The sequence below is a fragment of the Melospiza melodia genome, chromosome 6, assembly GCF_035770615.1.
Source record: "Melospiza melodia melodia isolate bMelMel2 chromosome 6, bMelMel2.pri, whole genome shotgun sequence".
In the NCBI taxonomy this organism is placed as follows: Eukaryota; Metazoa; Chordata; class Aves; order Passeriformes; family Passerellidae; genus Melospiza; species Melospiza melodia.
Genome location: NC_086199.1, coordinates 1,826,130 through 1,844,995, shown reverse-complemented (window position 1 = coordinate 1,844,995; position 18,866 = coordinate 1,826,130). Strand labels below are relative to the sequence as shown.

The 18,866-nt window shown below is 49.1% G+C and overlaps 1 protein-coding gene across 1 annotated transcript; it reads left to right on the top strand.

Annotated features, from left to right (window-relative positions):
* Window positions 1-864: 864 nt before the first annotated feature.
* Window positions 865-1,439, top strand: RPS29 (ribosomal protein S29). Its single transcript, XM_063159367.1, has 3 exons — window positions 865-1,026; window positions 1,141-1,240; window positions 1,320-1,439. The coding sequence occupies exons 1-3, from the start codon at window positions 965-967 to the stop codon at window positions 1,326-1,328; spliced, it is 171 nt and encodes a 56-aa protein (XP_063015437.1). The 5' UTR covers window positions 865-964; the 3' UTR covers window positions 1,329-1,439.
* The last annotated feature ends 17,427 nt before the right edge of the window (window positions 1,440-18,866 follow it).

The following is an 18,866-nucleotide window of genomic DNA, read 5'->3' as shown; positions in this document are numbered from 1 at the left end:
GGCACACGTGAGAGGTGAGGACACACAGAGGAGGTGAGGGGACATGGGAAGCTGAGGCGACAGGAGTTGAGGGCAAGCGGGTGTGACAGCAGCACCTGAGGTTTGGTAAGCGACAGGAAGGCTTAGGTCAAGCTTGGCGTCGGCGCCATGAGGCTGCTTTGAGGACATGAAGGGGCATTGGGAGAAAAAACAACCAATCTCGGGGAGGCGTTTGCTGAATGTTTATGCAGATGTATTATTAGAAAGCAGGATCGGTGTTTGAGATTTGCTCGGCGCAGTGAATTGTGTAGTTGAGTGGTGTGGTGTTGTTGCGTTTTTTGTTCAGTAGGAGGCAGTGTGTTGCGTTTGTGTGTTTTGGGGCGAAGAGGGGTGTTTGGGGTTTTTGTTGGCTATTTCGGGTGTGTTATTTATTATTTAGTAGTGTGTGGCAAAAGGTGTGAACCCCCGTTTCACTATCTTGCCCAAGGCCTGCTGGTGTGGCTATTCACAGATGCGGTCCATTCCGCTGACCGCCACGGGAGCTTCACCGCTCCATCTCTGACACCTCGGCCGGCTGCCTCGTCATCAGTCAGGTGCCCTACGCCCGGGTCACCACATAGATACCGACTTTAGGGATGGGACGCCCACTCCAGCGCCCCACATAGCACACACGTCAGCCCCGAACCAGGGACTCAAGCAATCCGTCAGGGTTCAGCCTCCCCCATAGCTAGGATTACAGGCGCGCGCCACTACGCCCGGCGCTCGCGGGCTCCTCCGTTAGCGATACAAACTTCAGCACCTCTGACGTCACTGAATGGGCCGAGCTGCCCCGTCCCCGGCGTGACGTCACGGAGGGGAGCGGGCCCACCCACAGCTCCGGCGGCGCAGGGCGGGAAGCGGGAGGCGCGCGGTGCACGCCGGGAGGCGCCGTGAGGGGTATAAGGGCGGGCGGCCGCCGCCATCTTTCTCTCGGCACCGCGCAGCCATGGGCCACCAGCAGCTCTACTGGAGCCACCCCAGGAAGTTCGGGCAGGGCTCTCGCTCTTGGTCAGTGCCGCCCCTTGCGCCCCTAGGGTCGTAGCTGCCGTCTCACCGCCCTGCCTCGCTCCTCTTTCCCCTCACATTCCCCGCCCTCACGCGCCTCTCTCTGTTCCCTCACAGCCGCGTGTGCTCCAACCGCCACGGCCTCATCCGCAAGTACGGGCTCAACATGTGCCGGCAGTGCTTCCGCCAGTACGCCAAGGACATCGGCTTCATCAAGGTGAGCCCCGCGGCTGCGGGAAGGGGCTCGGGGGTGCCGGATCCCGCTGACTCCCTTCGTGTCTCTCGCTCTCTTGCAGCTGGACTGAGCGCCGGGAGGATGAGGCGACAGCCAGGAGCTTCGGGGGCGTCCCAGGGCCTCCCTGACACATCTGCCGCGTCTCGGCTCAATCTTATTTAATAAATGGTCTCCTAACCCAGCTGATCCGTGCGTGTTTCCTTCTGTGCAGGTTTTGGCGGCGCTGGGGGCTCTTTGTACAGGGCTGCTCCTGGAGTAGGGGGGGCTGCCCTGCTCTGCTCGGCTTCCCACCCTTCCACTATCCCGGGCTGCCCCAAGCCCTGACCAGCCTGGGGCGCTTGCAGGGATCTGGGGCAGCCACGGCTGCTGTGGAGGGAGTGAGGTAAAGACACACTAAGTGCCACGGGTCTGGAATTCCAAGTTCTTTGGGATTCCGAGTGTCTGGGTGTTTTTCTGCTATGCAGTGGCACTGCTGTGAGGGGACTGAGCAGGTAAATGCTCTGCTCACACCTGGGCTCCTAAGTGCTGCTCCTTCCCAGCTGAGTGCTCTGCAGATCCTTTGGGAGTGCCCAGAGCCTTTGTTCTGTCCCCCTGGCTATGGCAATGAGATGAGGTGTGAGGAGGAGTGGGGGCAAACTCAGGTGTGCCCATAGCAGAAGCTGAAGGGCTGTGGGATTATCACAGAATTTGGGATGGTTTGGGCTGGAAGGGGCCTTAAAGCCCATTCCAGTCCCCTGCCCTGGGCAGGAACACAGGGCACTGGATGGTGAGGAAGCAGCTCCTTCTGTGTTGGCACAGGGGTGAGGACTTGGCATCATCTGGGAGCCCTGGGGAGGGGTTGGCTTTCCTCACCAAGAAGTGGTTGGGGCTCTGTTTTTGAGTGAGAAATGGTTAAATCCTGGTTCTTACCTGAAAATGCTTCAGTGTGAAGGTTCTACACTAAAAAATAAAAATATTCAGTTGCTCTGGTGGTAGTTTTGGGCGTTCCCCTCTGCCCAGTTTTTGTTGATGTATGGAGGGAGGGGAGTCCTGTGGGATGTGCTCGTTTGGCTTCAGTGTGGTTCTGAAAAAAACCCAAAACCCTCATTGTGTTTTTAACCAAAATACTGAATTTCTCGGGGGGTTTTAACGAAGACGTCAAATTTCAGGGGAACACAAAATCAGTGAGGGTGCAGACTGTGACGGGAGGGTCTGTGCAGCTCCCACTGCTCTGTCCAGCTCCTCCTGCTGCCTCTCAGAGGTGCCCGAGGCGCTTCCCAGGGGGAAATCCGAGTTTTTCCCTACATGATGCACACAGGAGGATGCTCCATGCTGGGCACCACTGAGCGCCTTGGAAGTGGCAGCAGGATTGGGGTTTTTTGGGTTCTAAGACCTGTTCAAGCCTGGCAGGGAGGGAGTTGTGGATATTTGTCCCTTTTTCCTGAGCAAAGCTCCTTCCTGATGGCAAAAGGGATTTGGGATAATTTTCCCTGTGCTGCCCTGAGGAAATGGGCCCCAAATTTCTGCCAGAACGTTTTTCTCATTATGGAAAACAAGAATAAAGCAAATGGTCGGGGATGGTAATTGCAAGGCAAATCCCTATTGAAACCAAAGCTAAAATATGTTTTTCAATTACCTTGTAACCATCCCAATACCTCTGTTGGCACCTAATTTTGTAGAATTACAAAATGCCAATTGCCTTTTCCCTGGTGTGTTGCTCCCAGCTTTTCAGCCTGAGGAGAAAGTGGTGCAGCACAAGCTGTAATTCCCTTTTACCTCATTGCTGCCTGAACCAGGTATTTATTGCCCAATATGCAACGAAGATGAGGTGCCAAAAGCTTGAATTTCCCGAGCTCAGTGTGAAAATTGCGTGTTGTTTCTGGTGGCTCCAGTCCCTGGAGGTTCATGGATGTGAAGCTGATTTGGATGCAAAGTGATTTATAGAGAGCTGCTGATTCCCCCACAGAACAGGTGAAATCAAAATCCACTTCAAGGATTTTGTATTAATAATAAACAACTAATAAATGGTTTCCTGTAGGGAAAAAAAATGTCCTGCTTGGAGCCAAGGAAAAGATAGTGATGCTTTGGGAGAGAGGAGTTTCCAAGTGCTGGAATTGAGTTTGTACGGGATTTGCACTGCTGAAACCCCACTGAATTGCATTGGATTGCGCACCAGATAAAATCTGCGCTTGTCACAGGCTCTGGGGGGAATTTCAGAGGTTTTGGGGAAAACTTTGGCTTCTGAGCTCATCCCGAGGCTGGAAAAGCTGAGGAAAGCAGTCCCACTCCTGCTGGGAATCCTCTTGGAGATCTTGGGGCTCTTTCCCTTCTCCCAGGTGGATCCCGAACTCCTGGAGCAGGAATTCCCCAGCTGTGAGCTCGGGATGAGCTTTCAGCCTGATCCTCCCTGTCTGCCATTCCTGAATTCCTGCGGGGATCCAGCTCCACCCGGGGTGGTTTGGAGGCTGCAGGTCGTGCTTGGGGTGGTGCTGATTGTAGGGCTTGGGGTGATGATGATTTTAGGGCTGTCCAGCATTCCAGAGCCACGCTGAGGGGAAGGGACAAGCCCAACCATGGAAAGGAAGAAACCCCCAGAGGGTGGAAGCAGGGCCAGGCAGCCTGAGAAGATACAGGAAATTTATCCAAGCACACAGGAATTGGAAGGATAAAGCCCTGAGGGAATTAAATGTGGCCATCAAGGGTGAAAAAAATGCTTCTAAAGTACCAAAATCCCAGAATCACTGGGTTGGGAGAGACCTTCAGGATCATGGTGTCCAACCCAGCCCCAACAGCCCAAGTCAGCCCCGGCACCCAGTGGCACATCCAGGCTTTGTTAAACACACCCAGGGATGGGAACTCCACCACCTCCCTGGGCAGCCATTCCAGAACTTTGTCACCCTTTCTGGAAAAACCTTTTCCTGCTATCCAGCCTGTATTTCCCTTGGCACAGCTCAGGCTGTGTGCTCTGGTTCTGTCAGTGCCTGCAGAAAGAGCCCCAGCTGAGCACAGGCACCTTTCAGGAGCTGTGCAGAGTGATGGGGGCACCCCTGAGCCTCCTTTTCTCCAGGCTGAGCACCCCCAGCTCCCTCAGGGCTTCCTCACAGGGTTTGTGTTCCCTCTCCAGCCCCGTTGTCCCCTCTGGATGTGCTCAGTGTCCCAAGGTCCTTCCCAAACTGAGGGGCCAGAGCTGGGCACAGCACCCGAGGTGTGACCTCAGCACTGGGTCCTGTCCTGGAGGAGAGCAAGGGCTGGAGCCAGACTGGAGAGCTGGGAATGCTCCCCTGGAGAGGAGGAGGCTCCAGGGAGAGCTCAGAGCCCCTGGCAGGGCCTGAAGGGGCTCCAGGAGAGCTGCAGAGGGACTGGGGCCAGGGAATGGCTCCCAGTGCCAGAGGGCAGTGCGGCATTCCCGCTCCAGGAACCGCAGCTAGATGGCACCGTCAGCCTGCGATTCCTTCTCCTTGCTGCGTCCCTGAATCCCAGCGTGCAGGAATCTGTCCCATGGATTCCCTGCCCTTGTTTCCTTTGAAAAATCCCAGTATTTTGTGTCCTTGCTGCTGGACAGAAGGACTGGGGCAGAGCCGAGCTCTCCTTGCTCCTGCTTGAGTCTGTGTCAGACTGGAAGCAAAATTCCAGTTGCTTTCCTTTCCCTCCCTTTTCCTTTCCCCTTTCCTTTCCCCTTTCCTTTCCCCTTTCCTTTCCCCTTTCCTTTCCCCTTTCCTTTCCCCTTTCCTTTCCCCTTTCCTTTCCCCTTTCCTTTCCCCTTTCCTTTCCCCTTTCCTTTCCCCTTTCCTTTCCCCTTTCCTTTCCCTCCCTTTTTCTTTCCCCTTTCCTTTCCCCTTTCCTTTCCCCTTTCCTTTCCCCTTTCCTTTCCCCTTTCCTTTCCCCTTTCCTTTCCCCTTTCCTTTCCCCTTTCCTTTCCCCTTTCCTTTCCCCTTTCCTTTCCCCTTTCCTTTCCCCTTTCCTTTCCCCTTTCCTTTCCCCTTTCCTTTCCCCTTTCCTTTCCCCTTTCCTTTCCCCTTTCCTTTCCCCTTTCCTTTCCCCTTTCCTTTCCCCTTTCCTTTCCCCTTTCCTTTCCCCTTTCCTTTCCCCTTTCCTTTCCCCTTTCCTTTCCCCTTTCCTTTCCCCTTTCCTTTCCCCTTTCCTTTCCCCTTTCCTTTCCCCTTTCCTTCCCTCATGCTCTGCTCCTGCACATTCTGTCATTTTGGGGAAAAAGTTTAAAATCCCACCCAAAGGAGGCAGGTGCTCTTTATCCCTGCTCAGATTATCCCTGATTTCCTCCTTCTTCTTCACCAGCCCCTGCTGAGCTCTCCTCATCCTCACTGGGACCATGAATATTCCTGACCCGGGGCCTTTTATCCATAAATTCATTTTAGGAGAGTCAAACTCTCTTGGGGACATTTGGGTGTCACTTTGTAGGGCCAAAAGCTGTGCTGAGCTTGAGGGAAGCATCTCCTGCATCCAGCACCAGAGACTTGGAAAAATCCCATGGATTTGGGGTAACTCCCATGGATTTGGGGTGACTCCCATGGATTTGGGTAAATCCCATGGATTCCTCCCTGCTGATTCCCAGCACCAGGCTGGAACTGCAGTGATGCTCACATATCCAAAATTCCCACTTTATATAATCTGATTTATTCCTTTAGCACAGTTCTCTGCTAAACTTTCCCCATCCCAGCGCTGGGTTTGGCACCTGCTGAGCAGAAGAATTTTCCAGGAAAAATTTCCCCATGGAAAAGGTGCTCAGGCCTTGGAATTGGCTGCCCAGGAAGGTTTGGAATCCCCATCCCTGGAGGTGCCCAAGGAATTCCTGGATGTGACACTCAGAGCTCTGGGCTGGGGACAAGGTGGGGATCGGGCACAGCTGGGACTGGATGACCCCAAAGATTTTTTTCCAACTCGATGATTCCATGATCCTGCTCCAAGTTTTTAACAATCTGGTGGGATAAACAGCCAGGAAAATCCAGGCAGATGGGATCAGGCTGAAGTGCTTCTAAATAAAACATCCCCAAGGGCTGGCAGGAGGCACCAGTGGCTCCAATTCACGCCTCTTGTTGGGAGTGTGTTCCTTGCAGACAATGTTTATTTATGGCATGGAAACATCTATTTCCATCCAAACATTTCCATAACTGAATATTTATGCCAACAGCCACTGAATGCTCCTTGACTAAAGTGAAAAAGTATTTATTCAGTTAGAAATGTTTACTTGTTTAGTGGTAAAACTGCTTTAAACAAACTTAAAAATCAAATTGGTGGCTTCCCCTTTTGCAGGATTCCCGTGGTTTTCCAGGCCTCAGCATTGGATAATGGTGGAATTATCATTCCAGCTCGAGGAGCCTCTGTGTATTTATATCTTTAATCTCAGAGAAAGCTGGTTTGGGTGGGATAATGGGAAGGAATTCCTGGCTGGGAGGGTGGGGAGGGGCTGGAATGGAATTCCCAGAGCAGCTGTGGCCGCCCCTGGATCCTTGGAAGTGTCCAAGGCCAGTTGGAGCAGCCTGGGACAGTGAGGTGTCCCTGCCATGGCAGGGGTGGATTAAATGGGATTTACGGTCCCTTCCAACCCAGCCCATTCTGGGATGAGCAGGCAGTGCTGGAGTCCCCATCCCTGGAGGGATTTAAGTCCCTGTGGATGTGGCACCTGGGGACACGGAGCAGGGTGGCCTTTGTCACAGACATCTTCTATGAAAAATCCTTTCCTTAGGATTTTTCCTCCTGAGAGGCTGAGAGACCTCAGGAACAGAATGTAAACAATGGTTATCTGCTGCTGTGGGATGCAACAGGTGCATCTGGGATTGGCCTCATGTGGTTGTTTCTGATTAATGGCCAATCACACTCAGCTGGCTTGGACAGAGTCTGAGACACAAGCCTTTGTCATCATTCTTTCTTTTTCTATTCCTTGCTAGCCTTCTGATGAAATCCTTTCTTCTATTCTTTTAGCATAGTTTTAATATAATATATATCATAAAATAATAAATCAGCCTTCTGAAACATGGAGTCAGATCTTCATCTCTTCCCTCATCCTGTGACCCCTGTGAACACCAGCACAGGCCTTGGCACTGCTGGGGATGGTTGGACCCCATCTTAGTTTCCCCCTGCCCTGGGCAGCTTTTCCATGGATAAAAGCCATCCTTTCCATGGATAAAAGTTCCCAAAATCCACCCTGAGCTGCCCTGGCCCACCCTGAGGCCGTTCCCTCTGCTCCTGTCCCTGTTCTCTGGAAACAGAGCTCAAATTCTCCTGGCTGTCCCCTCCTGTTGGGATCTCACTCAGAGCAGCTCCAGCTTCATCCCACAGCCCTGCTCAGCTGCTCCCTCTGGGTTTCTCCAGCACTGGGATCAGGAAAGTTTAGCAGAGGACTGTGCTACAGGAATAAATCAAATTATAAACTGGGAATTTGGGATGTATGGGATTGGGATATCTCGTTTTCTTGCAGCGTGAGATTGGAAGAGGTTTCTCAGCCTCTCAAAGTTGATATTTTTGGGAATGAAGGGCCCTTGGTGCTCTCCTGGTAGCTCCTGCTTGTGCTGGTGAATGAATCCAGCTCCAGATGCACTGCTGGGGTTTGCAGGTGAGCTCTGTGAGGGGAAATCCACGCCAAAACCTGCATTTCTTGGATTTCATCCCATAAAAAGCTGGAATCCTGCCCCTGCTTAAAGCTTCCTGCTTTGCAGAGGGGATTTTGCTTGTCCAGCAGCATCTCCTTGCTCCTCTCCATCCTCTTCCTCTTGTAGTGGCTCTGCAGAGCTGGGATTCCCTTGGGAAATGAGAAGATTTCAGCTGGGATCTCACCTGTGCTGCAGGCATCCCCCCCTAAACAAGCACCTGGTATCCTCTCACACCTGCAGAACCTTCTGATGGATTAATTACATTTTGCTCAGGATTATTTATTTAAATTTTTTTAGCGTTTTTTTTTTTGGTGGGTTTTTTTTTGTGTGTGTGTTTTTTTTTTTTTTCTTTTTTTTTTGTTTAACTGATTTTTTCTTGGAGCTCTGAGAGCACAAAGGATATTTTACTGAGTGCGTGCAGGCATCACTCATCACAGCTTTGAGGGTGGTAAACACCATCCAAACCCCAGAAAAGAAATTCTCCGTGGCTTGGGAGAGCAGAAATCCCTCTGGAATTCTGTCCTGAGTTTATGGCTCTGTGTCTGGAGCACCAGGAGCTGTAAAACTGCTGTGATTCCTCGGGTTTGACACAAAATCCGTGCCCAGCTCTGTCATCCCCCTGCTGGAATTGTGCTCCTGATGGATTTTGGGTGGATTTCTGGGTTTTTGGGGTTGTTTGTGTTGGATTTAAGTGGTTGGAATGGGGAGGGGCTGGCACAGAATTCCCCATCCCTAAAACTGTCCAAGGCCAGCTTGGAGCAGCCTGGGATAGGGGAGGTGTCCCTGCCATGGCAAAGGTGGGATGAAATTGGATTTAAAGGGATTTAAAATCCCCTCCAGCCCCAGCCAGTCTGGAATTCCCTGATTCCATTCTGCCCCAGAGCTCCTTGCTGCCCCCACACCTGCCCTGATGTGCATTTGGAATTCAATATTTATAAATTTCCAATTTATCTCTTTGCAACTGAGGGGAAAAAAACCACATTTTTAAGGGATTATTTTTAAGGGATTTTTTTTGTTTGCAGTGGGGTTGTCCCAAAATGACTGGCACAAAAGTAGTGGGAAGGGTGGTGAAAAGGAGGGAGTGATGCCTCCCTTCCCAAAGGGCCTGCCCAGAGTGTGAATATCCACACAAAACACACCAAAAAATTCCCTTTTCTGGCTGAGAACTGATCAAAGTCTGGCTGAAAACTCAGTTTTTGGGGTGAGGAGTGAAGAGCTGGCAACCAAACTTTGAACCTGTGATTACAGAGCAGCAGGTTTAGCTCATCCCTGCCCGTGCCAGGTTTGCAAAGAGACTTCAAAGAGATGGTGGGAGACTCCCAGCTTGGAGATTTTGGGGGGCTGCGGGTCCCAAAGCCCCACAGAGCATCTGCAGCGTGGCCAAACTGGGATCCCCTTTCCCCAAACCCCAACCTGGGGGGGGGGAACCCAAAATCTAAACCCCAAATCTCTTCCAGAAAAGGGAATAAAACCCCCCCAAAATTAAAAGAACCACAATTCCCTGGGTATTTTTCCCATCCCCACCCATAATTTCCTGGCTGATTTCTCCCCCAGGGCTGAGTGGATGGGCTGGGAATGGGATGGGAAGGACTCTGAGCATCAAGAAGGGATTAAAGGGGCTGGTTTGGGGCTCTGGAATGGGATTTTGAGGGCGTGAACAGTCAGTTCACTGAGGGAACTTTTATCAGATAAATAGGTGAGCACACATCCAGGTGTGTGTTTTTCCTCCTAACCACATTCCAAGGATGGGCAAAATCTCAGGAAATGAACCCTGAGGTGACTTTCTTTGCTCCCAGCCTGGACAGAGCTGTCCAAAGTGTCCCACCATCATCAGATAACTTAAATTCCTTTACAATAAATCCGAATTCCAGGGTATTTTTGGGCTTTGATGAGTGGATTTTCCTCTCTGCAGAGGCAGAGCAAACCCAGTAAATAAAAGTCCGTGGCAGCAGGAGCTGGATGGCTGCAACTGGAAAGGTCTTGGAGCGTCTGGAGGGAAGGGAATGGATTGATTTATGATTTTAACAAGCCTGGCTGGGCAGGGAGTCGTGCCTAGATGGTTTTAAAGGCAGGAGGAGATATTAATCAAAATTAAAGCTGCTCTAAGCCGCTCTCTGAGCCACTGGGCTGGGTCCTGCCTAATTAATTCCAGGCCTAAAGCAGGACCAGGGAAAGGACAGGCTGGAGGGAGGGGCTGGGGCTGGGCAGAGGCTGGAACAAGGGGGTGATGAGGAATAAATTGCTGGGATCACTCGGGGGGATAAATGACTGGGATCACTGTGCTCCCCTGCCCTGGGATCAGTGGGATGATGGATGGGGACATGGCACGGGGAGCATCAGTGACATTTCTGGAGCTGCAGCTGCAATCCTGCCCTGCCAGAGGTCAGCTGGGCTTGGACTGGGAAATGCAGCTCTGGAAAATTCACAGAATTCACAGAATAATCACAGGGTTGGGAGAGACCTTTGAGATCACAGAGTCTAACCCAGCCCCAACAGCTCAGCTCAGCCCTGGCACCCAGTGCCACATCCAGGCTTTGTTAAACACACCCAGGGATGGGGACTGCACCACCTCTCCGGGCAATTCCAGACAATTCCAGAACTTTATCACTCTTTCTGTGAAAAACCATGAAAAAATTATGGTTTTGGGCACAAGTCTGGCTTTTCAGCCTGGATTGAGCTGTAAAAACCCTGCTGCCTCACCTCATTCCTCATTCCTCCTTCCCCATTCCTCCTTCCTCCTTCCTCATTCCGGATTTGTCATTCTGAGGGAAAGCTCCCTAAAAAGGCTGAGCAGGAGGTGCTGAAGGGGTTTCCCCCACCTGGGTGAGATCACAGAGCAGTTTTCTTTGGAAAAGGCTCCAAGATCATGGAGTCCAAGCTGTGGGTGATCCCACCTTGGTTTTCAGGACATGGGGGGATCTCTGGGTGTTCCTGGGAGGGACACTCACAGAGCAGCGAGGCCAAACCCACCTCCCATGGCCTGGGCTCAGGATGGTGCAGGAATTCCAGGAGGTTTTTATTCAAATCTCCACCTCTTTCCTTATGGAATCCATATTTTCCATATGGAAAATGTGAGAAGAGGCTGAGGGAGCTGGGCAGGGGCTGCAGAATCCCTGAGGGAGCTGGGCAGGGGCTGCAGAATCCCTGAGGAGCTGGGCAGGGGCTGCAGAATCCCTGAGGAGCTGGGCAGGGGCTGCAGAATCCCTGAGGAGCTGGGCAGGGGCTGCAGAATCCCTGAGGAGCTGGGCAGGGGCTGCAGAATCCCTGAGGAGCTGGAAGGGGCTGCAGAATCCCTGAGGAGCTGGGCAGGGGCTGCAGAATCCCTGAGGAGCTGGGCAGGGGCTGCAGAATCCCTGAGGGAGCTGGGCAGGGGCTGCAGAATCCCTGAGGAGCTGGGCAGGGGCTGCAGAATCCCTGAGGAGCTGGGCAGGGGCTGCAGAATCCCTGAGGAGCTGGGCAGGGCTCACCTGGAGCAAAGGAGGCTCAGGGATCTCTTGTGGCTCTGCACAGCTCCTGCCAGGAGGGGACACTTGGCTGAGCAGAGCACGGGGACCTTTAAAGGACATTCCTGTGCTGTGGCATTTTCAGGGGCCCACATGGCAGGAAGGAAATGATGGATCTGACTCCATGTTCTCAGAAGGTTAATTTATTATTTTATGATCTGTATTATATTAAAGAATACTGTACTAAACTATACAAAATACAGAAAGGGTTCTTACAGAAGGCTAAAAAGATAATAATGAAAAACTTGTGACTCTCTCCAGAGCCTTGACGCAGCTGGCTAACACACCCTTGGCATCCTTGGTTATCCAGTAAGGCTGGCTCAGCAATTCTTTTCTTCTATATCAAAATTTGCTTCAATTTCTATTCCTTCTTTAGATTCTACATTCAAAAATCTTCCTGCCAAGCACAGATATCTGTCACACTTTCTTGTCAAACCTTCCTCCTTCCCAACACCCTCCCAGTGTCCCAGGTGGCTCCAAGCCCCATTCCCTGCTCTCCTGTGTGTAAAACCCCAGCTTTTCCTGCTTGTGAGGTTTATCCATCCCTCTCCAGCTGCTCCAGAGAGCAGCAGGAACACCTGGATGAGCCCAGCCCACAGTTCTGCCACAGGAAGGGTTTAAATGCTGATTTCCCTTCTTGTAGGACCAGCTGCTTTTCTCTCCTTATTTCAGCATTTCCTTGGATTGCAGCCATTTCATCCAAACTCCCTCTTGCTGCTGCTGGAGCAGGAATATCCAACAATTTGCTGGGAAATAGCTCTGCCCTGGAAAGTTCCAGCTCAGCAGACAGGTGGGGAATTGTTGGGATTGTTCAGGGCTGGTTTTGATGCTTTGGCACCGTTTCAATGGATTTAATTCACCCACCACAGCAGAAAGAGAGTTTGTTCCTTTATTTCTCTCTTTTAAAATCCAATATTTAAATGCCCTTTTCTCCCCAGACACGAATTTACTCACAAAATGCTTGTTCTGTTCCCAGAATTTAAAACATTTTATTGGAAGGATCTGCAGAGTGAGGGATGGATGCTACATCCAGGGATGGGAAGGGTGGTGGGAATAAATCAGGATGTCATGGCTTGGCATGAATAATGTGGAGTGAAGGGTGGAGAAAGTGTGGCTGGGGCTGGGATAAAGTCAATTTTCTCCCCAAAGCTGGTGTGAGGATCTCAGTTTGTAGGAAAGGGGGGATGACAGGGTGTCCTCACACATGGACACTGTGAGGAGTTTTTATCTTCTTTTTGCCAGGGATTAAATGTACAGCATGGTATTTCTTATTTGGACTTAGATGTTTATTAGTTTTTATCTATGTTACAGTCTCACAAACCCTGAGTTCCACAGCACTTCATTTCAATAAACTAAAAAACTGAGCTGAATTTCTTTCTACAAGGCTTTTAAAGGATAAGCTGTCCAATTAAGAAATTACATTTAAATTATTTTCACTTTTAACCCAATAACCAACCACCCATGCCTGCAATGGGGACTTTTTATCCAATTACACAAAACCACCCAAACCCATGGAGAAGAAGGTGAAGAAGAAGGAGCAGCCTCACCCTAAAACCTCCATCTTGTTTTATATATATTGCTATTCTAAAACCCCAAACTGAGTTGTCCACCCTGTGATATCACACAATTCTGTTCAAACTCCCCACCCACAATCCCAGTTCTGTCATCCCATTCTGGAAACTTCTCCACAGCCTCAGGTCACTGCAGTGTTCTCCTGGGGTCAGAGCCTGGCAGCACAGAAAGCCCAAAATTCTCAGCAATTCCCAGGGTCCCAACATTATTTAGGTTTTCCTTTCCCTATTAAAGTATCTTCACCTCCCACTTTTCCTGCTCCTGATTTTCTCCCCCATCCCATGGGATGAAAATTGTTACCATCACATTTTCTGTAAAAATCTCCTTGCCCAGGATTCTTCTCCTGGGAAGCTGAGAAGCCTCAGAGAAAAATGAAAGCAATAATTATCAGATTTGCTTCTCCTGTGTTGTGCTCCTGTGGAATGTGTTTGGGGATTGTTTCCCCACAGGTGATTGTTCCATTGGATTCATGTGAATTGTTTTGACTCTTTGGCCAATCAATGCCAAGCTGTGTTGGGGCTCTGGAAAGAGTCAGGAGTTTTCATCATTATCTTTTTAGCTTTTTGTAAGTATCCATTCTGTATTCTTTAGTATAGTTTAGTTATCAGAACCCAGGAAATTCCTCTGGCTGCCCTGGAGGACTCAAACCCTGCCCGGGGGGCTCAGAGACCTTGGCACAGAGCCCAGACCCCTGTGCCTTTGATCTTGACCCATGGAGCAAATCACCAACCTTATATGAAGAATTACAAGTCAAGAAAGTTTAGGTAGAATAATAGTTAGTTTGTCACAGGGTGAAAAATAGATTTTTGGGGTTTTTAGAATGGGGGTTCAGGGTCCCAAGATGGAGGAATCTGGGCGTGTCCAGCCTTTCTCCTTCTTCTTCTTGGCCTCCCTCTTCTGGGAGATGGTGACACTTTTGGATTGGTTTAAGGTAGAAGCTCACTGTCTAACATAGGTGACAGGTATTGGGAAGTTATGGTGAATAATGTACCCATAGTTTTTAGTATAAAAAGCTAACACCACCCCAAGGAGAGGCAGTGTGCCTCAACCCGACCCGCTGGACAGACCTCAGCGGGTCAGAGAAAAAAAATTATAGGTAAGAAACAATAAAAAACCTTGAGAACAAAAATAGAAGAGTTCTGACTCCTTCTTTGACTGCCGGGCTGGGGAAAGAGACTTGTACACATCTCAGAGTCACTGTGAGCAGCAGAAGTCCTGAGAGAATATAATATAATATAATATAATATAATATAATATAATATAATATAATATAATATAATATAATATAATATAATATAATATAATATAATATAATATAATATAATATAATATAATATAATATAATATAATATAATATAATATAATATAATATAATATAATATAATATAATATAATATAATATGTCATAAAATAAAATAAAATAATAAAATAAAATAAAATAAAATAAAATAGAATAAAATAAAATAAAATAAAATAAAATAAAATAAAATAAAATAAAATAATAAATGAGCCTTCTGAGAACATGGAGTCAGATTCATCATTTCTTTCCTGCCATGGGGAACCCCACAAATAGAACAGCAAACCCCGCTGGGTTTGGCACCTCTGGATGCTGAACCCCTCTGGCTGGGGTTTGGGAGGCAGGGCCCATGGAAATGGCAGCAGGAAATGGGGAATGCTCCTGCTCAAGGGTTCTTTGGTGGTGTTGTCCTTGTTAGTGACCAAGGGATGGGATTGTTTTAAAGTTGAGAATGATTTATTACTTAGATAAACATTGTTCTCAGAGATGGTGAGATTTCAGAGGAGGATTTGGTTGTAGTTTAGGGATATCAGGGATCAGTAGATGGAGCTCTCTGTTCACACTTCCCGGGATCTCCACCCCGGCGGGATGTGACTCCCGGCCTCTGGAAAGGTCCCGTGTCCTGGGAGCGTTTCATTCCCAAGGATTCCCTCTTGGAATGGCATTTAAGGAATACTCCAGACTGGAGGGAGTTTTCTCCCACTGGATAAAGTTCCAGAACGGATCCCAAGAAAAGCTGCAGAGGATTTTAACGAGTTGAAGAAACTTTTCCAGGAGATGCTCAGCCCTCCCTGCTGCTGGATCCCTGTGGTTTGGAGCTGCACCTGGATTTTTCAGGGATGAGTGAGGGGATGGAGCTTCCCATGGAAAGGTTTCCTGTGGAAATTCAAGGTTTTTCCTTGGCTTTTCCTGCTCCCAGCACAGGGAGGACGTGGAGCTGATGGAGCAGCAGGATCTGAGGGATGGAGCAGCTCTGCTGGGAGGAAAGGCTGGGGAAGTTGGGAATGACCACCTGGAGAGAAGCTTTGGAATGGGCTGAAGGAGCTCCAGGAAAGATGGGGAGAGAGGATTTGCAGGGATGGAGGGACAGGACAAGGAGGAATGGATTCAAACTGACAGAGAACAGGTTTAGATGGGATATTGGGAAAGAATTCCCCCCTGAGAGGGTGGGGAGGCCCTGGAATGGAATTTCCAGATTTGCTGTGGCTGCCCCTGGATCCCTGGAAGTGTCCAAGGCCAGGCTGGACAGGGCTTGGATCAACCTGGGACAGAGGGAGGTGGAACTGGCTGAGCTTTAAGGCCCCTTCCAACCCATCCCAGTCTGGAATTCCATGATTTTCCAAGCTGATTTTTTTTACTCCTCACTGGCAATTCTGGAAAACACCAAAAATCCATTTTCCACCTCTGTCCCACCAACTTTTCTCCCTCTTTCTCAGCTCACTCCCAAACAAGGTCACCCCACTGAAGCTGTTTGGGGTTCTGCTCTGGGGCACAGCCACAGATCTTTCCCTGATCCATGTTTTAGCAGCCCTTGGAAAATGCTGGACTCTGCTAATTCCATATTATGGGATGATGATGAACTCCTGTGAATTAATGGTCCCACTGAAATCCTCACCTCTGAGTGCTAACCTGGGAGCTGAGCCATAAAATGCAATCCACATTGAAAACCAGTGATCTGTGCTCTCAAAAAGCCACATTTTGTGTGACAAATAGGGAGAAAAAGGCTTCAAAAGACCCTACAGGAGCACATTCATGGTGTGGGAAGTGCTTTTATAGGACAAGGCTTTAGGGTTGGGTGGATTTTAAAGGTGCTGCTCTTTAGTTCCAGGCTTTGCACGTGTTTAAGAGAAACTGCAATATTTTGGCCGATTTTCCAAGTGCTTCCACGGGTCTGGCAGATTCTGCACCTGTTTGTTTATTTGTTTGTTTATTTGTTTTAGGCTTGGAATTTTTTTCTTCAGCAAATAACCTGTGGGTGGTCACTGATCCTTGGGATCAAGCTCCAACCTGGTTTTCTGTGTTCCTAATTCAATGCCTTGAATATTTTTAAAGGTTTCTAGAGGTTTTGTCCCCACATCAATGATGAACAGGAGAGATGGAAAAATCCCTAAATCCAGTGGGAACTGTCCCTGTCCTGACTGTAGGGTTGGAACAAACCCCTTGAAAGTCCCTCCCAACCCAAACTATTTTTCCATTCCAACATCCTGAAAAAGTCAGAGCTGTTTTTAGCAGAACTGAGCTCCTGTCCTGCCCTTGGGGAGATCCCAGTGAGTTCAGGGCTGTGTTTGAGGCTGGTGATGTGGGGGATTTCTGGCTGTCCCTATGGATTTATCTATGGTTTATACTATGGATGTCCCTTTTTTGTATTACACAGAACGCCTTCCCAAGAGATTATTTCCTCCTGCTTTCCCTCTTTCCCCTCTTTTGCTACAAAATCCCATAAACTCCAACCATCCCCTGTTTTTTAAAATGTCCTGAACCTCCTTGAATTCCAGGATTGGTTTTTTTTTTTATTCTTGTTTAAAATCCCCTGTTCATTCCCTGCTTTTTTCCTCCTCAAATCCCTTTCCTGGGGTTGTTTTCCTTGAGCAGGGATCTGGTGGTGCTTTGCCCACTCCTGTTAAATTACCGAGTGACATTTACTGCATTTGCATCCTTAATTATTACCCTTTATGCTAATTAGGCTTCCTCTGGCTGTCACTCATCAGAGCTCCAGCCAGAGCTGGAGCAAAATGTCTGTTACAAAGATAGATGGGATGCAACCAGAATATTCCCATGAATATTCATCCTCTCCCATTCTGAACCCTTCCTTGCTGGTTCCATTTGCACTTTTGGGCTTGGACAGCTCTGGTTGTGGGCAGGGCTGTCAGGCAAAACACAACCTCTGGCAGAAGGGGATTTATTTTATTTTTTTGGGGGGGTTGTTCTCACGTCCAGGAGAAAAAAATAAATCATGGAATTTGCTCCAAGAGGCAGCACTGGAGATGGGATGGGATGTTCTCTGGAAATGTGCATGGATGGAAATGTTCTTGGAGGAATAAAGGGTTTTTACTGCAGCTCTGGGGCTGAGCCTTTTGTTTTCCCATCCAAACACTTCCTGAAGTTGTTCCCATATCCCAAATGTGTTTTTGGGATAATTGCCTTGTGCCTGGACACCTGGGATAACGGAAGGTGTCCTGCCCATTGGAATGAGATGGATTTAAAGTCCTTTCCAACCCAAACCATTGGTGTGGGATTTATTTTGTTTCATTGCTGGACACAGAGATCCCTTCAGGGCCTGGGGTTAATTCCTGTAAATATTGCAGGAGTGGCTCCCAAACCTGCCCCTGATTTTTCTGGGAGGAAATGGTCTCAGGAATAAATTCTGGGATTAATTAATGATTAATTAATCTGTGTGCATGCAGGTATTCCAAGCCTGGCTCTGTTCTGGGTCTGGGATGTGCTGCAGGGTCTCTCCCTGAACAGATACTAAAACCAGAATTGGGCATTTTATAAAAAACAATTTAATTATTAAATATTTCCTTCTTTTAATGAGAATTAAAGCTGCTATTAAATTCAGATGATGCCTTATGAAGGCTGCCCAGTTCCTGGATGGAGCTCCAGAATAAAGCAGGGATTCATTCAAAGCATCTCCTCCATGGATCCACCTTGGGCAGCACCAGAGCCCAGCCAGGGCTGCACCCAAGATCAACCAAAATGGCCCAAAATGCACGGCTCGGGCACGGGCTCTGTCCTGGGATCAGGCTCTGCTCCATTTGCACCTTGCAGTTCATTGTCCCATTCCAGCTTTAGCCCAGGCAGTCCCACCCTGCTTGTTTTTCTCTCTCCAGCCCACGGGGTTTGTGCTCCTGGGCTGAGATTTGGGTCATTTGTCCTTGGTGCCCAGCTGGAGCAGGAATTGTTTTGTCTCCCTGCTCTGTGCACAGAGCTCAGAACTGCACCTCATCAGAACCATCCCCTGATATGGAGCCCAGACCCTCACACTAAAGCAGCACCGAATGTGAAAATTAGAAAAGCTGACCTGAGGCACCTGGATTTTTGGTCACTCCACATCTTCCATTTCTCATTTTCCTTCTTTTTTTTTTTTTTTTTTTTTTTTTTTTTTTTTTTTTTTTTTTTCCCACTCCCCATCTCTTCAAAGGCGGTATTTATTTTACCCGGAGCGAGCTCCTCATCAAACAAATCCAAGCCACTGCATGCTATAATTAGCATTAGGAGATACTAATTTTTCTTCGGAGCATAATTGGAAGGTTTCTCCCGTTTCAGGATAATCCTAAAACTATCCTATTTTATGGCTCATTTGCCAGAGGATGCCTGGGAAGCTCTCGCAGCTTTATCACCCCTTATCAATGGGTAAAGAGTGTCAGAGCGGGGGGCGGGGGTGGGAAGTCCCAATTTTCCCAACTTGTGCTAATTGAGCATCCTTCCCTGAGCGTTTGGTGATAACGAGCTGCTAAAAAAGGGCTCTGAAAACAGCCCCAAAACCTCCCTGCAGGGGCTCAGGGGTTCCAGCGCTTTTGCGGGGGCTGATTTTGGGCTGCTCGGGGCAGTTTTGGTGGGTGCTGTGGATACACGGCTGATTCCCACAGTGATTCCCAGCTCCAGGAGGGGGTTTAGCCCTTCCTGCAGCTGCTCTGATCCCATTAAATGCC

Bases quoted from the DNA above. Each gene is read 5' to 3' on its own strand.
- RPS29 (XM_063159367.1), top strand. From the start codon at position 965: ATGGGCCACCAGCAGCTCTACTGGAGCCACCCCAGGAAGTTCGGGCAG. The intron at 1,027-1,140 runs GTCAGTGCCGCC...GTTCCCTCACAG, and splicing joins GGGCAGGGCTCTCGCTCTTG to CCGCGTGTGCTCCAACCGCC.